The sequence below is a fragment of the Egretta garzetta genome, unplaced genomic scaffold, assembly GCF_000687185.1.
Source record: "Egretta garzetta isolate BGI_Z169 unplaced genomic scaffold, ASM68718v1 scaffold46, whole genome shotgun sequence".
NCBI lineage: Eukaryota > Metazoa > Chordata > Aves > Pelecaniformes > Ardeidae > Egretta > Egretta garzetta.
Window position 1 is genome coordinate 7,061,894 of NW_009260268.1, and position 15,383 is coordinate 7,077,276.

General features: G+C 37.9%; 1 protein-coding gene across 2 annotated transcripts; it reads right to left on the bottom strand.

Annotated features, from left to right (window-relative positions):
* Window positions 1–1,779: 1,779 nt before the first annotated feature.
* Window positions 1,780–11,948, bottom strand: VPS37A (VPS37A subunit of ESCRT-I). 2 transcript variants are annotated; one of them, XM_035897716.1, is made up of 11 exons: window positions 11,875–11,948; window positions 10,911–11,025; window positions 9,895–9,995; window positions 8,734–8,950; window positions 7,620–7,690; window positions 5,339–5,466; window positions 5,193–5,251; window positions 5,030–5,098; window positions 2,926–3,069; window positions 2,088–2,168; window positions 1,780–1,862 (listed from the first exon to the last, which is right to left on the bottom strand). In XM_035897716.1, exons 2-10 carry the CDS (start codon window positions 10,953–10,955, stop codon window positions 2,088–2,090), a joined length of 915 nt encoding a protein of 304 aa, XP_035753609.1. In that variant the 5' UTR covers window positions 10,956–11,025; window positions 11,875–11,948; the 3' UTR covers window positions 1,780–1,862. The 2 variants fall into 2 exon arrangements, with proteins under 2 accessions (XP_035753609.1, XP_035753610.1); XM_035897717.1 differs by lacking the exon at window positions 2,926–3,069.
* Window positions 11,949–15,383: the final 3,435 nt, after the last annotated feature.

A 15,383-nucleotide genomic window follows, 5' to 3' on the forward strand; every position in this document is an offset into this window, starting at 1 on the left:
AACCTATGCAATCTTAGTTTTAATTGGGACTTTAGTCAGCACATTAGCAGAAGTGCTATGTCAATACACAAGCAGTGTTATGCAGTGTCAGTAAAACTGCTTTTTTGCAAGAAGATACTCTAAAATTATTGCTTAACCATGGCACTTACAACCTGTTTATTATTTCAGGTACCTAAGTATCTTCTTTGATTTGAACTATAGTTCTATTTGCTTGGGACATCTAATCTCAGAATTCAGACCAGCTTTACAAAGAAAAATCCCATCAAATACCAGTGAATAGTTTACTCACCCTGAAAGGCAGTAGCTTAAGACAGACAACCACAGTACCATAAAATATGACAGGGCTGAGACTAAAGCCCCATTTGAAGATTCACTAGCCTGTGGAACAGACTTCTTGCACTTATGTAATTTCCGTAACTCCAAATTTACTCACTTTTCTCCAGTTCAGAAGAAATACCTTACTGCATTTTGCTACAAGAGCATCGCGTTTAGGACTGACTGAAGATTAGTGACACAGAAAAGAACATGCTTGGACTGACGTGCTCTAGTTTGAGACTTCAATCTGTGACCCTATCTAGGTAGCACACAGACAGTGTCTTGGCTGAGAGGTTTATCTCCAGACTGCTTCCTGACAAGAAAGAAGCAAGATTCCTGATAGATTACTTAATCAGTAATTATTTACCTCTCAGAACTGTACAATTCCTTCTGTTCTTCTGGAACTTGACTGCCTCCATGAAAACCTAATGCACTGACAGGATTAAGAAAAAGAATGTGTCTTTTTGCAAGACCAAGAGAGAACATACATGCATGTATTTAGGGGTTTTTTTATTTCCCTTGGTCCTACTCATTCTCACCAGATATAGCCCCATCTTATAAAAACTCAGCTCACCAGAGGCAAGATTCAGGGATTAAAGAGCTGAATTAAGTCTCATTTCCAAATTCTGTAACGGTCTTAACATAACACACTACGTAACTCCAGCCAAATTAGTTTCTTTGCTCCTTAAAATTAGGAAAAAATAACTGCAAAGAACTTCAGAACTACTCTTTGTAAAGTGCTTTTTAGCATAAAACAGAAACTGGGAGGTGACCTGATTATTTTTCCTTTGAGTAAAAACAAATATGAAAATGAAATTGTTAGATGAAAAGTTTGTTTAGTTACAGTGGTAGGTACCAAGCCACTCCTAACATCAAGTGCATCAGTGCTACTGAACAACACACCAAATCTACACAGAGATCATTTATTCTCTTTTGATTCCAGTATAATTTGTTCTAACATATCCTTTGCTTAATCCAAATCTACTTATCCAAAACACAATACAGGCTATGCTTAGTTTTGTATTCTTAAAAGTAAAAAACTTGTTCTTAAATATTTTGGCTTCAAGAAAAGACAGCTTGTGAATCCACTGACAATCTCAAATTATGAATTTCTTCAGTTTCCAAAGCCCTATCACCATTTATCTCAAACTCTTCCACAGATCAAGCCAAATCTATGTTTAAAGTTCAAAATACAAAAGATATGAATTATGTTTTTATAAAAATGTAAAAAGCTAGTCAAAATTACATGTTTAGATATTTAATCTCTGAAGAATGGAGTATAGCAGCAGGAACTTAAATATAATAAGAACTATCAACAATAAATACAAGAAATTAGTGCAAAGATTGCAATAGAAGAATTCTTGAGTACAATGAGAGTATAAAGAGACATTCTAATTTGTACAAAAACCATCCCAACTCTGTATACAATCTCTTCTATAAATACAACCACATAAGATGAAATGCTTGTTTGCAAATAATAGTTATTAAAAAGTGTGCTTTATTGGGTTTTTCACTCGTTCTCTTGGCAGGTGTAGTTTGCAGGAAGTCTGTAAAGACAAATTTCCATAATTAGACATTTTTAACTCCTCCAGAAGTTACATTTTAAATACAACTAACATCAGATGCAGTACACACTTGAGTTCTACAGCAAGCATTGTTAGAACCCTAAGCATTGTAACAAATCCATTTCCAGTTAGCAATTTGCAAGTGTGTGACAATGAGGTAAATTGTAAAGAAAAGAGTTCACCACAAATATTAAAACAGCAGTTTACCTATAGCGGAGCATGAAATTGGCTGTGCATTGCTATTGCCTGTTGAAGTTTTTCCTCTTTGGCTCGTCTACAGTGGCAGAGCTACAAAACAAGACATAGGAAGAGTGAATTCTGAAAGGAGTTTTTTATAATGCAAACTACAGTTTCTCTTTAATGATTTAGCTACTTTGCAGGCTCTTTAAAAAAGGAAAACCCTGTGAACCACCTCCCTTTCCAAGCTTCAGACTGAACAATTGTCTATATTGATAACATTATTCCATCCACAACTGCTTACAACAGAAGAGAATTGTTTCCTCTGTTATGAAATGCATTTATTAGGCATCTTTAAAGAAAGCTACGCTACCTGGTAAGTTGCTCTTGTCACAGCATGAGCAAGAACAGTGGTTTTTGAACCTCAGTTACTTATTTGGTGATAGCCATCAACAGAATAATTAAAGAAGTTTAATAAATTAAACATTAAAGTTGCTTAATAAAACATGTCTTTCTACGTCAACTTAACAAATTTAAAATTGTCCATACAGCTCTCTTCTCTGTATCTACATAGGATATAAAAGAAAGCGGCACAAGAATACGGTTATTTATAGGTTGTGCCATCCTGCAACACCAGAGACTAGGGTCTAATGCTGGATACCTTTGCACTCCCGCCTTAAAAACATGTGCCTTCAGAATGCAGATCATATTCTAAATAGACTGAAGCCACTTAGGGATATATTTTTATTTTGCTGGAGCTTACTAAAGCACTGTTCTGTACCACAGGACTGCTCAAACTCTTAAGTCTTAGATTTATTCACTGTGTGTTGTATATCTCTCAGAATAGAATAACTTGTATGTTACATACTGTTCTCTTTTCCATGAAACTACTAAGAAAGTCATCTATTTCTGTTTTGCCTTCCAAGAAGTCTTCTGCAATAGTGTCAGATTCCTCTTCAGCTTCATGAGCAGCTACTTTAAGTCTGGCTTGCAGAGCACTTGGACTGCAACTCTAAGAAAATAAAAACTCCTCTGTAATATTAAACTGTCCATCAAAACCTACATTTCCAAGAAGAAAGATAAATTACTGTATAAGTATAGGATATGTGAATAGAGTATTATTATTACATAAAAGCCTAAGTGACCAGATGAAGCTTCATCTCCAAGAAACAGCATAGCTTGCTAAACTAGAAAGGATTCAATGTGATAAAAGCATTGCTAGTTTAGGTCTTGATTCACAATCATCATCACAAATGTATAAAGCTATTCAACTTTTACCCTACACTGTAGAAAGCATCTAACTTGGAAATCTGACAGGTTCTCCAATGCATGATTTCTGAGTAGAATTAGTGTTTCTAGTGTCTTCAATAAATAGGGTCTACTTTTGAAACTCAAAGTCACTAGTGAACCTGAGAAGTATAAAAAGGTAAAAAAGCCCTTACTGTCCAGTTTTTAAATACCCTTGAAATGACTGTGGGGAGGAACACAGGAAGGGAAAAAGCACCTACTCATGAAGTAGATGGGCTGCTAATCTAAACCAGTACACTCAATCTTCTGTTATTATAAAAGTCGAACCTGCTTATTGCATACAATTGCATTATTTTTCCTCTAATACATTTGGACAGTTAATCAGAATGTGATTCACATCTTTAATAGGAGTCTGTACAGAGACAGAACTGCAAAACTAAGTTATTTATAGATTTTAGATACTTCGACTACCCTTCAGCTACCCCATGAAAAATATTTTACTTACGTACTGTAAAACTGTAATCTAATCAGAAATTTCCTGTTAAATTAATCTTGTGCAAAATAAGGAGAGCTTACTTTAATAGAAGATGACTAAAATTCACCCACAGAACGAGTAAAAAGACTTGTCTGGAACTTTGAAGGAGAGATAACAGGAGATACCAGGTAGTGCACAGTGAACATCAATATATGAAGATATGGCATATGTGGAGAAACAGCACAAAAATCCAGCTGCAACTCCCCAACCCTCAGCCTCCTAACCATTATTAAATTGAATCAGCAAATCTAACTTAGAAAAAAGAAGAGGTAATACAGCAGTGGGGTATTATGTCCTGTTCTTAATTGGTTTCTTACAGAAATAGAAAGTTTCTCAATGCCAACTACCTCCTCGCACTTTAAAGCCAGCTTACATCACACAGAAAGGAGGCATTAGGAGTCAGACTGTTCCGATTTTCAAGTGAGGAAACATTTAATTCATTTAGATCACCAATGAAATAATTCAGTTTGCTGTCACGTAACTTTTTGCTTGCTGTTTTGTATTTTGTTACTTTTCAAGCATTTTCAAATTCGGGTACTATGCAAGCTATTTTGATGGACTGTTGTATTCTCAGGTGAAAAGTCTTGCAAATACTGAAGATTTTAGTGCAGAAATTGTTTTATGAGAAGTTACATCTTTGAATGCATATCCTGGTAAACATACTAAGAAATTATTCTCCTTCCCCAAACTGCTTTCTGAAATAGTGATTTAGAATGTGCAATGTTTGGCAGCACATATAACATGTCGCCCAGAGTAAGCATACCCAGCGAATCACAAAATTTAAGTTTCTAAAGCAATGTTTTTAATCATTTTCATCTGGTATGGTTTTACAAGCTCATCATGCTGAATGGGTACCATTAAACAAGTTTTCTTCAAAAATCATCCTATTATTAAAACTGGTTTGACCCAGGATTGTACTTAAGAACATCTCTAAACGCTCACCACACTCTCTTCTTCCAACTTTGCTTCTATTGTAGCATTAGAAAAAAACCCCACAACCCCCAAACCCAGTAGTGCAATCATAACACTGTTTTGCTTTCAAACTGTTTGGTGCTTCATCCCATTTTATTGCATACTTGAGTCTATTTCATACAAAATTAGAGTTTAACCAGAATAATATTCTTTATGGATAAAGATACAAATCAAAACTTCAGTTTTATTGAAGTATTCTTAAAGGACTATATGGTACCTCACTAAGTTCATGCTGTCTTTGCATCTTTTTTTCAAAGGCTGCTTTCATCTGTGTGAGCTGCTCATACTGGAAGGAAGAAAAAAAAAAATCAACACGTTTTCCCCCGGAAAAAAACAGAATATTACTAGTATTTCTGAAAAAGATTTTATTGTTCACTTACTTTATCCAACACCCTCTGCCTTTTTGCCTCAAGACTAGGCTCCAGCAACAAGTTTTTTTCTGTAAAATAAAGTCACTATTACTACTTTTTAAAAAGTATTCAGTTTGCAGAACACAGCCACAAATGCTAGTGTTTTGACATCTTACTTGCCAGCTCTTCAATGCTTTTCACTAACTCATCTCTATCAGTAATGACTTGCTTCAGTTGTGGTAGAGTCACAAACTGTTCCAGTAGCACCTCCTCTTGCTCGTTCATATTGGTCAGCTGTGATATACTATATTCAAACGGAAAGAAAGCAGATTTAAAGCTAACAGTAAACATTACATGCTGAGTTACTCACTTCTGCCAAAAGTCAAAAATTTGAGGCATTTGTTGGGATACAGATACATGACACTTGACCACAACTTGTTTTTCCCCTTTCTCCTGGACTGTGGGCTCTACTGCCTGCAGCAGCAAGCTTAAAAAGCAGTGTGTTAAAAATAACTCTCATTTCAAGCCTTACCTCCTAGAAACTGTTTCTTAATGCTACTATAGTGGGTTGACCTTGGCCCGCTACCAGTTGCCCACCCAGCTGCTCTGTCAGTCCCCCTCCTCAACAGGATATAGAGTAAAAGCTTGTAGATAGAGATAAAAGCAGGGAGATCATTTACCAATTACGACCACAAGCAAAACACACTCAACTTGGGAAAAATTAATTTGATTTCTTGCCAATTATACTAAGAGTTGGATGGTAAGAAAGACAGACAAAAACTAAACCACCTCACCCCCTTTTTCCTCAGGCTCAACTTCACTCCTTCTTTCCCAACTCCTCTACGTCCCCCTGCCCCAAGCAGTGCAGGGAGTGGGGGGAATTGCAGGTGTTGCAGTCAGCCTGTAACAGTTTGCCCCTGCTGCTCCTTCCCCCTCACACTTTTCCCCTGCTCCAGCATGGGTCCCTCTCCACAGGCTGCAGTTCCTGCCAGGAAAGCCTGCTCTAAGGTGGGCTCTCCACGGCCGCAGTTCCCTTCAGGGCATATCTGCCTGCTCCAACGTGGCGTCCTCCATGGACACTACAGCGTGGATATCTGCTCCAGCATAGTCCTCTACATGGACTAGAGGGAAATACCTGCTTGTGGTCTCTTCCGAAACCTCCGTGGGCTGCTGATGAATATCTGCTCTGGCACTTGGAGCACCTCCTCACCCTTCTTCTCTGACTTTGGCATTCGCAGGATTCTCACACTTTTCCACACCTCCCCTCAATCCTCACTGTCTCCGCAGTGTTTGCTCTTTTTAAAATGTGTTTTCATGGAGGCATTGCCCGCTTCAGCTATCCTACAGTGGGTTGGCTGCCAAGCCAGCTGTGTCTGGCACAGGGGCAGCCCCTGGGCCCCTTCCCACAAAGGCCACCTATGCAGTCCCCAGGCTATCAAAACATTGCCACCCACACGCAATGGAGCTCAGAACAGCTGCAATACCAATTGTGATTTAACTCAACTACCACCAGAAGAATCATGGAATTTTAATCTGGTCGTCTTGGAAGGACCCAACTTGATTAGAATGTTTTGTTTAAACAAACAAATTAGACTTTCCCCCCCCAAGCCTTCTAACTTTCTGCTACATAATAAGGATGCTGCTAGAACTTACAGCTGATTTAGCTAAATTAAACAGGCTCTTAAGAAGGTGTCAAGGGAAACAAAAAAACCCTCCTCAGAAGTCCTTCTTGCCAAAGGTCTTTTCCTTTCTGAAAGGACAGAGTTTTCAATCGCTAAACTATGCACCACCATAAAGATGTGAGATCAGAAAGAAAGCCATCGGAGACCCTTTCAGAATTCATAGCTGATTTGTAATCCATTCAATCCCAAATAATGGATCAAGGAGGCTGTCTCATTTGATCTAAACAAATTGCTGGGAACAACAATTAATACAGTTTTTTTTGAATTGTGACAAGATATGCTTTTGATGAAAATATTTGTGTAATATGGGTATGAAGTGGAAGATGTAGCACTGGGACAGCTGGCACATTTACCACTTGGATTTATCTAACCCAATCCCTCTGCACATGCCGAGCTGCTCACAAAGTAGTCCATTTGTGAACCAACCTCAAGTAATTTCCTTGTCCCCTTTCCTCCTTCAAATGTTACACTTACTGTATTAGTAGAAATCAAGTCCCTGGTGAAGCCCAGAAGATAGCAGAACACTGAGAGTTAGGGAAAGTTGAATCCTAAGGTATTGTTCCTGCTAAGAACACTCTAAAGAAGGAGCACATTTGAATAAAAGTCTGGCTTACTTTCTGACTCAACAATTCTGGTAAATGGTTGTTCTCCTATTTATAGTTTCTACAAAAACCTTTCAGTGATATATACAGACTTTTGACAAAAATCAGATACAGACCAGCAGTAATTGCCTCTTAATGACTACAGGAAGTTTTGCTACCTTCTGAAAATTTACCTTAGTTCTGAGAGTTCTGGAAATGTATCAGGAACATCAGGCATCTTGTAAGTAAATCCATTCTGGCCAACCTAAACGGAAGGTTAGAAAAGCCTAGTAGACTTTTGAAGAGCAATTTCTTGATATTAACTTGATGAGATGAGTATTTGCCAGCAACAAGAAAAGTACAAAAAGCAGTAAGAAGCAGTAGCACTAGTCTCCAAACAGAAGATGTCTCAACTCAAGTGTGACAACAAAGTACTTGGGGATGTTTGGGGTGGCATGTCATAAAAGATGCATCAATTTTGGAGGAAAATAATTGTGTCTTGCTATGTCCTCCATCTGACAACACACGGATGACCCAGGAAACACAGGACGAGTGTAACTCAGGGAAGTGAGAACAGAGAAAGAGATTGACATTTTGATCTCTCTCATGTAGTTTTATAATCCCTTGGGAAAACAGTTTTTAGACAAGGAAAAAAAGTCTGTCTTCATAGAAGGTAGAAATTTTTAATTCTACAAAACCAGAAAAGTGTCTTCCAAGATGAAGAAAGCTTTTGTTTCTAAAGATAAGATTTGAAGAAAGACTAAACATTTAGATATAAGGTTTCTGGAGGACATAAAAAAAAATCCTTGCAGAGTGCATCAGGGAGAGGGAGTTTGTGAGCACACACATCCAAGATCTGTGAAGAGAAGCTATTTGAAGCATAAAACCAAGAAATAAATACCCTACACATAAAGCCTTGAGACTGCACATTGTTCTCACCTGATAGGTTCTGGGCAGGAAATCCCATATAGAGAAAAGGATCTCATTTTCTATGGCTGGAGAAACAGTCATAACTGCACTATGGGGGAGTGCAGCTCCAAAAAAAAAAAGCATATTCAAAGATATTTAGCATAACACTAGTTTCACTGAAACTCAGAAAGACAAACTTGTTGCTCTGACTTCAAGTTTGTTCTAAAAAACTTTTAATCAAAGCCAGAATGGCAGTTTCATTTTCCTAGCACCAGCAAAACAGTAAGTGCAGTCACTCAAGACTGTTCCCCTAGAGTTTTGTAGCAATGCCCTGCGAGCCCTTGAGGGAACTGATACCCAGTGTCTGATGGCTTAAGCAGCAAAACTCAGCGCACAGACCTGAAGCACTGCTTCTGCTGTTGGAACAGGTAGGGGCAGATCAGCAATCAAGCCGTAAGAGGGAGCAGCAGGCTTATCTGTAGTGTAGCTTGAAGAAACTGATTCAGCAACAGGCACGGCTGCCATTGTTCTATTTGTTTCTTGAGGTGGGTATGGAGGAAGAAATGGAAACCCCTGAGGAGCATAAGGAGGCAATCCAGCTGGTTTGTTGAAAAGGCTAAAACCAAACAAGCAAAAAACCACGACCATGAGCAACCAACTGCTTTCAGCACATTTCTTATCATTTGAATTATAATTACTAGACCACATACAAGACATTAAGATTGAATTTTAATTTAAAAGACCATAAACTTTGCATTTTCCGTTCTCATTTACTTCCAATGTAGCAAGTCTACTTTATGTCTTATACTGCAACATAATATACAACTCCATTAAACTATATTCTTGTAGGGCAGCCAAATACACACTCAGACTTTTAATTATAAGAAAACTGCTTCTCAAAAATTTATGAGAGCGTGCATTTAAATTGTTTCCATCTAAAAGTGCTGAGAAATGCTTCTGTGTCACACATTAGTTCTTATTTACAGTATAGCATTTAACAGCTTGGGCAACACACACATAACTACTTCTAGATAACACGAATAATGCGTTTTTTTTTAAATTCACAACTGCAGCTGCATCACTGTATCACTGTCAGCCACGAGAACCACAGTTGTACTGATAAAGCTGTAATGTCTCAGACCGCTTTTGCATATTCAATACAATTATTTAAATTGCACAATTTCTCTTGCACAATTGTGCAACAGAAGCTGCTTCTAAGCCTGGGAAATTATGAACAGAATATGAAGAAACACAACTCAGATCATGATCTACAGCAAATTCAAGTTTTCATCTGATAAAGTAAACATTCCATTCTTTCTCAAGAAAACAGAAGTTTTATCAGCACCTTGATGCAGCAACTCCAATGAAAACTACTGTTTCTTCTGGAAAGAATCACGCCATCAAGCATGCACATGAAATTGTACAAAGGCAGGGAATCTGTGTCACAATATACATCCACTACATTATTCCTCTTCCTGCTCTCCTAATACCTGGTTTCATCTCTTTTTAAAAAATATAAGTTAGTACACAGTTCTATTCATCACGTTTACAGATACTTACTATGGAAATGATGTTGAGCTAGGAGCCAGAACTGGAGGATTCTTCCAAAACTCATCCAGTAAACTTTGAATAATTTTTCCAAGATCTGAGTGCATTGTAAACTGATAAAAACAAAACAAAACAAAACCCTCAAAAAACATAAAGCAGCAAGATGAAGAAGAAAAATTATTCCTGGAATCCAACAGTTCCAAAATGTGCTGAACTTGACTATTTATTATACCCACATGGCAGTTCTGTGAGCTATTTCAAAGACATATCAGCTAATGTAAACTGTGTTTATGCAAGCCTCAGATAAAGTTATAAAGCCACCCAGAACTGAACAGAAACTACCAGGTCTTTTGTATATTCCATTATCAATGGAGAATCAATCAAGTAATAACATTTCTGATGAACAATCAAAAAACCCCACCTCATTTATCAAGTTACATTTGGGGGAAAAAAAATAAAGAAAAAAAAATACCAAGATTTAAGTTTGAGACAAAAAGCATCATTAATTGCATTCTGAAAAAGTCATAACCCCACCCCACAACCCCAAAAAACTACTACACCCTTGTTGGCAGAGAAAAAAACCCCAAACCTACAGCATATTACATATTAACATCCTGCATATTAGAGCTAAAATCTTTACATCTTTATAACAGGATTAGGATAGAAAGAACTATGGTAAGGAAGAGTCTTAAAGCATCCTTCTCCCTTATTTGGAATAGCTGTAGAGAAACAAGAACGGTGCTATTGGTACTAACAAGAAAAGTGATAGAAATTTTCTAAGCCATCATAACTTAAAATAATTTTAGATATAAGGAATACTGAACTCAGTTATGGTGGCAATGAAAGAATAAATAGTAGTATACTGAACACTACAGAATTTTTGTTTTCAGACCCCTCAAAGTATAGTTTGAGAGGGATTAGGATCTGTACTAGCCTTTTTTACCAGAAGTATTAGCAATAATCTAGTGTGATATGTAATAAAATTGCTATTAGCAGTAGACATATGTGAAGCTACAAATTATACATACATTACTTATTAATGGACCGGTCACATATACTCCCTGTTTGTCCATTAAATGATGTCTCACAGGTGGGAAAACACTGATGACTGGTTTTTCCTGAGGAAACTGAGGTGGAAGCAAGCTGCAGATACAAGAAGAATCATTACTACAGCTACATCCCATGATCAAGTTTCTTATGCAAATCAAAAATACTACTAATTACATAAGCTTATTTTTCTACAAGAAGAGTTATGGAGAAATACAGAGTGAAGCACACAAGAGGATTATTCAGTTATAAAATTACAAGTCAGACAGATTAGAATACCAGACTTCCACAGAACCGAAGAGAGCATTTACTGGGCAAAACTGTAGTATAAACATGAAGCAATTATGTCTGCAGACAAAGAAAAAGCTGTAGCATAACGAGAATATTTTTTAATACAAATGTTATTACTACAAAGACAATGCAGTGTAACCTGCAAGAATATCAGGCAAGTTATCAGGCTAAAGTAATAAAAACCTTGTGAATAGAATACCATCAATATTTGACAGAGCAGAAGCACCCCCCCAAAGTAAATTCATAGGAAGTGTTACAATAAATCACTTAAGTTATGATCCAGAATCTTCACTGGGGTAAGGGTTTGTACTAGGAGTTACAGCAGATTAGTAAATTACTAACAAAGTTTATTTCTCACTTGTAGGGGAGTCAAAATAATCAGAACCCCACAAGTGCTTTCTTCCACTTACCTTCAACTAAAAGTACGCAGGTATCTTAGGAGCTGAGCACAGCAAAATATAGTTTCGCATTCAGCTAAGCACCTGCGTCTTGTACAGAACTACTTTCACTCACATCATTACAACTACTAATGCAAATCCAAGTTACAGTTCCTGAAAGTAGTTACGAGATGGGAGACGTTTATGTTCTATTACTATTTTTTTCAGAACATTTTTAATTTTCAAGATGTGCATAGAGATATATCACTCTACTTACATGTTAATGTTAATTGTCAAGTTGTTTACAGTGAATGGCAGTCGATATTCCACATCTTTCTGAATTTCTGCAATGCTGTCAAAGAAGAAATTATTAGCATCCAATTCATGGTCAATATAACAGCCTAAACTCTAAAAAAAAGGCATGACCTTCAACCTTTGTATTTAGTTTAGTTTTGAAAAGCCTTGTAAGAATAAAATTGAAAATGCTGGAATAAGTTGATATGCTTCAGAATGCTACACTGAATATTAAGATTAAAGCAAAAAATAGTAGATGCAACTTTCAAATCTCATACATGATCACAAGCAGTAGGAACAGTACATCACAGGCAAAGAAATTGTGCTACCCACTGATCTGACAACTTCAACTTATTTTCTCCAATTACTGGCTTAACTTAAAACATCAAATCAGTGATTTTTTTTTTTATATACTGATTTTTATCTGATAAAACATTTACTTTGCCAAGGTGTTACACCTGGTTCACAGTAACTAAGTATTGCTCTGCAACACTGCCTACAGATCAGTATTTAAAACATGTTACACTAGGCCTTCTTCCTTAATAGATTAGCTTACTATTTAATAGTTGTTTTTTCCACATGAACCGAGTTCTAGGCACTTGCACAGATATTTTCAAGAATTATCTGAAGAAGAGCTACTTCCAAGAATGTGAAGCTCTGTAAACTAGTGAGACTGAAGACACAGGCACACACACTCCCCACACACCCCTGCTCCAAAAGCATCAAGTGAAGAAACACTTGTCTTATGAAGTCTGGTACGAATGAATCCAAATTTGATCCTCCTCCAACAGGTAAGAGTTACCGAGAAAGATCTTTAAATCAGCTGCATTAATAGGAAGCTGATTTCAACACTCAAAGCACTCTACAATTTGTATGCACAGCAAGACTGTTTTGAAAGGTGGCATCCCAAAGAATGTGGAGGAGGAGGAGGAGAAGACCTAGCTCAGAAGCAGGATTTCCAGACAAAATGAACATACCTAAGCTGGGATTGGGAGAGAAAGGAGGGCAGAAAACCAGCTTCATCTTATAACGCCTCAATCAAAACAAACTTAAAAAGACGACTGATTCTTCTTCCATGTATTTTTCCTGCCTGCACATTGTTAATAATATTCTCCCTCACCTCTCTAAGGCTCCCTTATAAAGGGAAAGAACTCAAATTGGGAATAATGGCAGCTAGGTGTTCCCAGAAAGCTTCTTTGTACCCCAGCTTCAGAAATGCCCGTCCATCCACCACCAGGTACACTCCATGCAATTACTTCCTCACAAAAACCCCCAAACACATTACCTGCAAATGTGTATTAAGTGTAGTGCTAGGAGTGTTCCGTATCCCTCCAAAGCATTATTTGCACATAGAATTTAAAACTCTAGTTTTCATAGCTTTGGGAATAAATGGAGTAGAGACACAAACCCAGCTATGCACCTTGCCTTCCGCAGCCCGACCTTATTCCTCTCACAGACACTGAAGAAACTATGAGGCGTCCTCAGCACGGGAGAATTCAGATCAGAGTTTAGGGCTCTCAAACACAAAGAAATCACCACCCTCTCATTCTTAACTGAAGGATTCTTCCTGGAATTTCTCATGCACCTTCCTGCCCTGTAATCATCTGTCATGCATTTTAATAGCCTGCTACAAAATCCTGTTGAGAAGGGTATATAATTATGCTCCACTCATGTTGACAACCTATAGGAACAGGGGAGAAAGGGGAGAACAGGGAGAGAAAAATGAGAAATCCAGAATCTCATTGATCTGTCCAAACTGTTATAGCCTCCTTTAAGCAAAACCTTGAACCAATAAACATAGTTGTCCCTTCCCCAAGTGGGAATGGGTACACCGGAAAAATGGCACATTCTTAACTTTGTCTAGAACAACAACAAATGGAAGAAAACTGTTTTTTAAACACGAAAACTTTATTTCAAGCTCCTAACCCATGAGGGGTCCTGCCTGGGCTTTTATTACCTATGAAGATTAACCAAACTTACCTAAACTTAGGTAACTACAACATACCGAGAATTTTATTTTGAGCATTTCAGTAAGGAGCAGCTGGGATACATATAAACGAACAAGAAAATATACTTAACAGACAAAACAAACATTAGAATAACATTTATTTAATCATTGCTTAGGAAACAACGCTGTTGCAATGCTTGATGCATATTCCTACCCTATAGATCTGTGCAGCTGTGGAGTCCCTAAACAAGCACATCAGTCCCGCCCAAAAAAACCCTGTACTTTTGAAAACTTGCGCCAGCTACACATACCTTTTTAGAAGCACAGAATTTGAGGCACAGTTATTCAGATTTGTTCAGTAATAAGTTTTATGAAAATTGTGCGCTTTGCCAGAGTGTACTCCTCCGCTTGCCTTTTTTTTTGTTGTTTTTTTTACACCTATCCTCTAGAGAGATTAGGCAGGCAAGTTTACATCGCTGAAAAGTTACATTTGAGCAGCTACCATCTTCCCACCCCTCATCTCCATTTCTGGCTGCAGGGTCCATTCCCTCTCTGCATGCTTGTGCTGGTACCTGCACAAACAGGGAGCTGACCTTGACAAAAACTGATCACCTTTTCTGAGAACTTGGGATAAGCTCATCTCCCTGGTAGAGAAAAAAGCGTAAAAATAAAAGTCTAAGGCCACTCCAACAAAAACTTCTAGCTAGGGAAGCTGCTGCGTGCTCACAGAGACAGCTCCTTAGGAAAGTGAACCACCTTCCAAAAATATTTGTGAAATTGGCTCTGAACAGATTTAAGTTTAAGCAAGTGACAATACTTAGCAATTCTATCACACTTATGTTTCCTGTGTGGTAATTCAAAATATTAGGGAAGCGAGCAAACTGCAATTATTACACTTAGAAATACAATCATTTTCTCTTCCACTCCTAGCCTCAGTCTGACACAACAGGAAGTATTTTCTTTTTCTGAATCGCTTTTGGAGGCTTCCATCATTCTGTTTCAACAGACATCCTTGGAAGGATGAACGCTTACGCATTCACAGAAAATGTAACTTGGAATATATGAAGTGTGGATCTACTGTTAAAAGAAGATGAACACTGTTAAAAGACTAAAATTTAGGCAAAACTGATCAGCAGACTGACAAGATGGAGTATTTCAGGATAAAAGAAGGCGTTTTGCTGTAAAAAGCGGGGCGGTTGAACAGGAAAAAAACCTCAGCTGCCTCCGGTGAGCATCTAAACAACTAAGGAACAGTCAGCTATTAGTAGGCTGGCACCGTACGACAGAAAGACGGTTCGTGGAGCCAGCAGGGCTGCTGTGCCGCTGCTGGTAACACCCTTGGGACGCGTAGCTCCTCCATACTGTAATGTTTGATCCTTAACTTTCACAGAACTATGCTCCTACAACCCGCTTCCAGAAAGAAGGGGCTATTCCAACACACGCAAGCTCCATCGCTTCCTAGACTTTAAAACCCATTAAACCATTTAGCTGACTTTCCGGTCAGGCGGCCGGTGTAACCGGGCACGACGACCTGCGCCCGATCG